This window comes from Carcharodon carcharias, chromosome 13 (genome assembly GCF_017639515.1).
Source record: "Carcharodon carcharias isolate sCarCar2 chromosome 13, sCarCar2.pri, whole genome shotgun sequence".
NCBI lineage: Eukaryota > Metazoa > Chordata > Chondrichthyes > Lamniformes > Lamnidae > Carcharodon > Carcharodon carcharias.
The window spans coordinates 139,588,668-139,597,431 of record NC_054479.1 but is presented as its reverse complement, the minus strand read 5'-3'; the positions used below and the strand labels follow the sequence as shown (position 1 = coordinate 139,597,431).

Below are 8,764 nucleotides of genomic sequence, written 5' to 3'. Positions count from 1 at the left end.
GACAAACCGAATGGCCTCCTTTTGTACTGTAACTATTCTAATGTTAATCCAATGAGTGGCTGACTACAGGCTGCCAACTCGCCTTCTTCGTGAATTAAAGATTAATCTCTTGGACATCGTTGTGAACTAACAACATTGGCACTTAAAAAAAGTGTTGAATGATGTCACCGAGGGGCAGGCAGCATGGAGTTGAGAAAGGGACCCCTAGCATAGCCCTGAGATTGTGGCTTTAGAGGTAGAAATGATTGCCAGAGAAACTTCACATAATCATGGGTAAGAGTAGAATCAAACTGAGGCAGTTCACTGAACTGGACAATGGAAAATCATTGGTTGAACACCCAATCTTGCTCCAAAAAGTTGAAGGGTGGGTGGTTGAGTAGGACAAGATGACTAAAGGTGACAGTCACACAGGATGCCTCTTTTGTCCTTGGTTAGGGTTGTATCAGTGCTGAGAGATGGGTGGATGGATTCAAACAGAATTCTGGAACAGATGAGCACAGGCCTCGGAGGGAACAGCCCATTCAAACGTGCCGTTGGAGCTGAGGCAGGTGTCAATAAAGACAGAGCAGTCAATGACAGGATCTTTGATGGAGGTTTTGAAAGGGAGGGGCACAGTGCCCAGAGTGAATGAACTATTTACAATGTCAGTGTGACTTCCTGCAGTCAAACAGCTTGAAAAAAGTCACACTCTCTTGATTTGCAACCAGATTGTTCAAAGGCCCACCCCAGAATTGTCACCTGAAAGATCAATCAAGCTGCGAGGGAGATCCTACTCTATGTCAGTAATACCAATTTTTAAAGAAGGATTTGTTGGTAAGAATTGCATTTTCATCTACATAATAAACTTTGAACAAAGGACATCCCACACTTTCCTTCCCCTTAATGCAATTTAAAAACTGTATTTTGTTCATAAATTTAATGTTTTAGATTACAACAGCTTTATGAACAGAATTACATTCTCCAACAGATAATAAAACTTGATGTATTACTTAACATGAGAGAAAGTGTCCTCTTTACGATACTTAGTCATACTTTAAAAATGCAATACAAATTAAAAACATCAAGCTAAATTCCATCTTTGAACTTTGATTTGCAGTGTAATAAATCCTCTCCTATTGTTCTGATACATAACAGGAAGGTTCATCCACTCCTTTTAATAGTGACTGACACTATTTTGTTGAGGGATTAGTTTGTTTCCAATGCTTTGACAGCATTTTTTCCCCCACATGTAACCTAGAAGTTGGCTTTTGGTGGAGCCTTTTAATGGAGGAACAAAACGTCTCTCCAAATTGGCATTTTTAGTTTGTAGTTTGGCCAGGTACAATCTAACAGTTCAGGTCCAAGCCACCCGCTTTAAAACAAAAAAGGTCAACAAACGTACATATTCCACCAGATGTGGGTACAAGCTTTGTGGAGTATTTCACTTTGCTTCATGTAAACAGGGCACTTTAGCGACTTCTCAGGCTGAAGCTGTGACAGTTGTTGAGCGAATGGTGAAAGTTGAGAAACGACTGTTAGTCATTTACACTCATCATGATTTATTGAGTTACATCTTTGTGGCGATGTTCGTGACACTGAAGCTAGACAATAACTTAGGTAACTAACCTTCCAACAGACTTGGTAACCCAAGATTCACCAAATTTGTTTCACTTACTCTAGTCAATAACGTCATCTCCATTTGTTTTCCTTGGTCCCATCTAACAAAACAAAAGATCAGTGAAGATATGCTCAAGTTTGCAGGGTTCTTGGTAAATGTGCCATTAATCCACTGAACGTAAAGCTGGCTGTCATTCATCAACTTAGCATTTTAAAGAAATCCTTTTGGTTTTATCTAAAGGCAGCATATAAAAGTAGGATCGTGTTCCTTATTTTGAACAAAAGGCATAATAAACATTCCCGATGGGAATTCACCAGGTTTTCATTGAACTTCATTGGCCCTCAGCAGGCCCAATTTCCGTAATGCTTCCTTACGTGATTCATCTGTCGAGCCACGGCCTGAGAACTGGACCGTTATGCCTTGAGGCCGAAATCCCGATGGTTTTTGAATGGACCGTGACCTGCGTATTTCTGAAATATTTAACGATGCACTCTGATGAGGAATCTCTTTAGTTTCAGGCTTGGGAATGGGAGCTTTCATAGGTAGGATAACAGGACTAGCCATGAGTGCGCCATTGGACACAGGCTGCACCTTCATTGACTGAGCTGAAGCAGAATTTCTGACCTTTGCTTTGAAGCCACTGGGAACATCCGAATCAATCTCATCTGATTCTTTGACCAGCCCAAGTTTTGACGGAGCCTCACTCCTAGTTTGGCTGGACACTGCTTCTTTGAAAGACAAGCTTCTTCTTGGACCATTGAGTTTACCTTTCTGTTGCCTGTCATCTGATTCAGCAACAATAAGGCTTGCACCGCCCAGATTGGCCAACACTTGTGCTTTGCGCTCTTGAACTTTGACAGCTGCTTTGGTGATGGTATTGTTGTACTCCTTGTTTGCCACAGAAATGCTAATGTTGGATGGAAACTTCTGGAGCTTTGCATTTTTGTAATGAAACTCTCGACCCTCAGTAGGAGAGGTTGAATTTGTTTGATCGTTCTCGTAAGTGAAACGTTTGCTTTCTGTTGGAGACGCGGGCGAAGTCATTCCATTCCCAACTTTTCTCTCTGCAATCTTCTGTGCTATAACCATTGGAGTTGGCACTGATCCAGGTGGCTTTGTCTGGCTGAAGTATGCTCTGGCTGGCTCGATTTCAGACTCAAGAGAAGTTCTCTCAAAGCTTCTTTGTTTTTTAAACGATGCTGCATTCGTAGTGAGAAGTGGGTTCTCTGGTTGTTTCAGCGGAGGCTGCTCTTGATCTGTCTGAACCTCCTCTTTCTGAAGTACGCCAACTAAAAGAAAAGAAAAATGTTTTTGAAGTGTTGGGAGATGCCTTTTTTTTTTTAAAAAAAAAACAATTTAATGCAGTCAGAACCTGTAATTCCCACATGGGCAATGATAGTGACTTCAATTGTTTTCAATTAGGGTAGGAAATAAGTTATTCGGGGAGGTGATGGCATAGTGGTATTGTCACTGGGCTAATAATCCAGAGACACAGGGTACTGCTTTGGGGACCAGGGTTCACCATGGTGGAACTGGAATTCGATAAACAACAAATCTGTTATTAAAAGTCTAATGACGACCATGAAACCATTGTCGATTGTTGTAAAAACCCATCTGGTTCACGAACATCCCTTAGGGAAGAAAATCTGCTGTCCTTACCTGGTCTGACCTACATGCGATTCCAGATACACAGCAACGTGGCTGACTCAAATACTCTCCGAAATGGCCTAGCAAGACACCCAATTTCTCAAGGGCAATTAGGGAAGGGCAATGTACCAGGCATTAACCCCATTGGAGCCTGGCGGGAAGGGAGGAGAGAACCAGGTTAGTAATTGTAGGGGGAAAAGTAGGGGCTGCTGATCTACCTGCAGCACCTCTCTTCCCCATGCCAATGAAAATTCTGGCCCCCAGTAGCCCTTGGTGGAGGGGGCCTCCCCAACAATTGCACTATTACAAATAGACCAGAGCTGTGGGCAGTAATCTTGTTGCATTTCCAAATAAAATATTTTTTTTTATTTTTAATTCTTGGAGCACAGGACCTCACCAGTGGTGCCCATGCCTGTCCTTGTGGAAACAGGTACACATCACTTCACTGGGCCCAGTGGTCAGCACACCTGCCTTCTCCCAGCTTAGGGAGACCCGGCCCTCTTCCCATATAAAAGGGCAGCTGAAATTCCACCAGGCAGCCCCGGTAAGATTGAGAACTGAAGCGATAAAAGGGATTAAACCTGTATCGCAGCAGTTAGCGCTGCTTCATTGTGTTGTAACACCAGATTGCATACACAACTATTTTTGATGTAAATGAAAAATAGTGCATTTACATTCATTTAAAAGCCTGGTTGAAGAGCCAAGTCTGATAGCAGGGGATGGCAGCATGGTTTAAAGAGTGGGAAAGAATATAGAAGGTAAATCAGGAATGGTTAGCTGACATTGATCTGTTTTTTTTTAAATACATTCATGGGACATGAGCATCGCTGGGCAGGTCAACATTTATTGCCCATCCCTAAATTGCCCTTTCTTTTGTTTCAGAGGGTATGTAGGCCAGACCAGGTAACAACAATAGAATTCCTTCCCTAAAGGAAATTAGTGAACCAGATGGAGTTCTTACAACATCATGGAGACTTTTAATTCCAGATTTTTATTGAATTCAAAATTTCACTACCTACTGTGGTGGGATCTGAACCCTGGTCCCCAGAGCATTACCAGTCCAATGAAAATACCACTATGTCACAGCCTCCCCCTATAGTCTTCTCACATTTGAAAGACTGATAGTGAGCTCCACAGCTTCGAAACAGAGTTAACGTAGAAGGGCAATGGATTGAGTCTTGATTTGAATTCAAGTGAAGGTGCAGGGAAAAGGAAGAAATTCTAGCCTTTTAACATACCTGGAAGCACATTGTCATAATTAGATATACGTCCCGTTGCCAGAGATCGGGTTGCCACTAAGTCAATGATTTCCTCATGGCCTGAGTTAACCTGCGTTGGTGTGGCTGGATCTTCACCATTTACACTGCAAATAGAACTACTTTCCTCAAAATCATCCCTCAGGGAATCCAGGGTTGTCTCAAAAAACAGAATACACTCCTTTTCCTCATGGGACATATAATTCATGAAGTCATCATCCTACAGATAACAAAGTCCAATGATTAGGCTATAAAGAGAAACTACAAACACAAGTAGTCAAAGAAAAACTTAAAGTGCTTAAAAAAGAAAATAAATCACAGCAGATGATACAGTTTTTGAAAGACCAAGACCAGCCAATGTTTCAAATGTGATCCTTCATCAGAACTGGTCAGATTAACGCGGGTTCCATGGATATATCTCTCTTTGTACATTACAATAGGGACTTCATTAGCTGTGAGGTACTTTGGGACATCCTGTGGCTGTGAAAGGTGCTATACAAATGCAAGTCTTTCCTCCTATCAGATCCTGACCAGGCCACTTGTTTGTTCTCAGAGTTTTCTGTTCCGATAGTAATGATTAGGCTACCAACACTTGGCTGCGCACCCCTAATCGTCCACGTGGCCTACATTCTGCTATTGTAACACTGACAATTACCAGGTGGTTAAATGGATTTTAATTAGAAAACCTAAACCTGTCCCTTTAACTCAAACAAAAAGTAAAATATTGCAGATGTTGGAAATCCGAAATAAAAAAATGAAAATGCTAGAAATATTCAGGTCAGGCAGCATCTGGAAACACGGTTAATGTTTCAAGTTGATGTGCTTTCATGAGAACACATGAATAGCTTAACTCAAAAAGATTCCTCTATAAATCGCAATGTTTATTTAAAAGACTGAGGCAGGATCCTGATCGGCATTTACTAGAATATAGAAATCAACACCAGATAAAAATAAACAATGTGCTAGAAACGCTTATTCTACAATTGTGTTTTTATGAGATTCAGGGTTTTCTATATTCTGAAGGTAAAACTAAGTAAACTATCTTAAGACACACATTTAATGACACTTTGCAGGTGATTCTGCAATCCTGTGCTCAGTGGGGAAATCACACTTGCAGAGTCAAGCTAAAAAGCTATCTCCTTGATTCCATGATTCAGGGTTACTTGTCAGTGCCGCTCCCCTTCCTTCTTCAACCTGTACAGGACAGTCTGGCCAATTCTCCCTGCGCTAAGATGGAACAATGCTCTTCTTGCATAAAATTTTCAAGGAAAATCTGCTTCTCTGTAAACTTAACCACCAGATTTAATTGGCTCCTTTAAGATCCTCAGTGCATAGAGAAGTAATTCTCTCTCTAAAGTATCAACTTCATTGCACTGTATTTTAATAAAATTGTTTACATGTAAATTAATTATGCCATTAAAAGCACTATAAAGTACACATTGATGTAAATAAATTGGTTGTTGCATCCCCTACATTACAACAGTGACACTTCAAAGTGCTTCATAAGCTGCAAAGTGCATTGGCATGCCCAGAAGTCACGAAAAGTGCTATACAAATGCAAGTCTTCAGTCTTTTTAGATGAGGAAAGGATGGGACTTTGATGCTACTCGATATATGTTTTTTATTTAAATTCATTTATGGGATGTCAGGCCAGCATTTATTGCCCATGTCTAATTGCCCTCAAGAAGGTGGTGGCAAACCATTTTCTTGAGCTGCTGCTGTCCATGTGGTGTAGATGCATCCACAGTGCTCCTAGGGAGGGAGTTTGACCCAGCTAGTCCTATAAAGGATTGCCTTGGAGGGGAACTTATCAGTTGGATGAGTGGTTGACACTCTGTTGAATCGTATCCAACCATGAATCATTGGCGCTGTAGCTACCACACTACGCTGTCAAGTAGGATAGGCAAGATCGAGTAGTTTTCACTGAGCTTTACCAAGGAATACATTTAACAGTCTCTGAAGTCCTGGAGAAGGAAACTTCCTTTCCTGTAGTTGCCAAAATAAACCAGGTAGTAGGTTCACTGCAGAGAACCAATGAAAGTATCAGTAAACTAGACTGTCCTTCTCTCTGACTGGAGAGGATTCACTGATAGGTGCCGCTTACAGCGAAGAACCAAGATTTTGTTTTTAAGAAAAGCAGGAAATTATTAATTAAAAGACATTAAATGTGACATTGTTTTGTCCTTTGCGATGCTCGAGTTTCCAAGGTTACAGCATTTTGTTGCTGTGACCCACATTTTAAATGCAAGCAAGCTGAATTTGGCAGATTTTGCTTCTTGAGTCTGACAAGATGACAGAGAAAAGACATTAAAAATCCCCTTCCTTTAAAAAATGTGCATTCACAGAAACTGCCACCTAACAGCAGGTATAAAATTGCAGCTCACTAACTGTAATAGCACAGCTCTGAACACTGACTTTTGCATTCTTTATTCCAGCTACCAGTAGCATCTGTCCACTGCATTTCATTTACAATCAAAGTCATTTTCTCTCTCAATGTTTGAAGCTTCTCTTTTAAAGAAGAATTGCATAGCTTCCTTTATCTTTTGTAAATTTAGCAACATTCACCCCCTTTCATCTCAGATGTTGGCTGATTGTAATATTTGCAGCCTGAAAAATAAATCACTGTAGTTATCTGAAGGACATGAAGCATGAGCTTGAGAGGTTTGAGTGATTTGGTAAGAGGTCACTTAAACTTAACTCTTTCCTTCAAAATGTGCTCAAGTGAACCCACAGCCTTTAAACAAGCACTACCTACTGAACCAAGGCTGGTGTAAATAGTCCCATAGTGAAAATGAGGCAGTCAAACTGCTTAAGAGTTTGAACCTTTGGTTTGTCATTGGCCTAGGGACTGTTACAGACAACAACACTTACCAAATTGGAGTACTTGGACCTAGATCCAAATCCACTGTCATCACTTCCCATTCTCTCAATGCCGTGCAGCTTGGTCCTAGGCGATACGTTATAGTCCATCTCGGAATAATTCGACTCAACTGGCATTTCAGGTCAAATCCAGCCACAGAAAGAAATTTAAAATGGATTATCATCAACGTGTATCCCTACTGTTCATTCCAAACTGATGGCTTCTTCCTGTGGGGTAGGGTTTGTGAAAAATAAAAGATTAGAAAGTTAAAATCCTCAGTTCCTAAGACAATTATGAAGATGCATTTTAAAGATAAGTTTCTAAGCTAGTTCCCTCTCTTTTTTTTTTAAAACATTCATTCACGGGGATGTGAGTTTCTCTGCCTGGGCCAGTATTATTGCCCATCCCTAATTGCCCTTGAGAAGATGGTGGTGAGCTGCCTTCTTGAACTGCTGCAGTCCATGTGGTGTAGGTACACCCACAGTGCTGTTAGGGAGCGAGTTCCAGGATTTTGACCCAGTGAGAGTGAAGGAACGGCGATATATTTCCTAGCCCGGGTGGTGAATGAATTGGAGGGGAACTTCCGGGTGGTGGTGTTCCCATCTATCTGCTGCCCTTGTTCTTCTAGATGGTAGTGGTTGTGGGTTTGGAAGGAGCTGTCTAAGGAGCTTTGGTGAATTCCTGCAGTGCATCTTGTAGATGGTACATACCACTGCCACCGTGTGTCGGTGGAGGAGGAAGTGAATGTTTGTGGAACTGGTGCCAACCAAGCAGTGTGCTTTGTCCTTTTGCTGATACTCTGGTGGGTACAGAGATTGACTGCTGCAATATCGCACTCCCAGTATGAGAGAGAGATCAGAAGATTCTATGGAACAGAGGAGGCAGAGGTAACATTTTATTGAAGTGTGTAAAATTATGAGGTGGATAGGAAGTATTTCCCTTAGTGAAGGGGTCAATGACCTGCAGGCATAGATTTGAAGCAATTAGTAGAAAAATTAGAAACGAGTTGGAATATTTTTTTTCCACCCAGTGCGTGGCGGGGGTCTAGAACTTTCTGCCTGAAAAGGGTGGTAGAGGCAGAAACCATCACCATATTTACAAAAAAATACCTGGTTATACAATAACCCTAAAGGACTGCAGACCAGGAACTGGAAGCTGGGTTAGGCTGGATAGCTTTTTCCTCGCCCATCATGGACACCATGGACTGAATGGCCTCCTTCTGGGCGTAAATATTTCTCGGTTTCTATCCCTAGGTTCACTTCCTGGTTTATGCGGAGTTAATCGTTCTCATACCGTGTTAGCTGCTGGGAGCTGATGATGGACTCGATGGAGGTCGTGGGGGCACAGTAAATGAGAGTTTGTAGTAGGGTGGGTTTGACATGGGAAAAAAAATCGGTCCGGAGA

The 8,764-nt window shown here is 41.6% G+C and overlaps 1 protein-coding gene across 1 annotated transcript in view; it reads right to left on the bottom strand.

The window, feature by feature from the left end:
- Positions 1-901: 901 nt before the first annotated feature.
- Positions 902-8,764, bottom strand: part of LOC121286476 (proline and serine-rich protein 2-like) — a 54,780-nt gene continuing 46,917 nt past the window's right edge. Inside the window, exons 2-4 of the mRNA XM_041203607.1 lie at positions 7,372-7,587; positions 4,483-4,720; positions 902-2,886 (exon numbers count right to left, since the gene is read on the bottom strand). Coding sequence (XP_041059541.1) covers positions 1,919-2,886; positions 4,483-4,720; positions 7,372-7,497 — 1,332 coding nt within the window. The 5' untranslated portion in view covers positions 7,498-7,587 and the 3' untranslated portion in view covers positions 902-1,918. The remainder of the gene's footprint in view (positions 2,887-4,482; positions 4,721-7,371; positions 7,588-8,764) is intronic.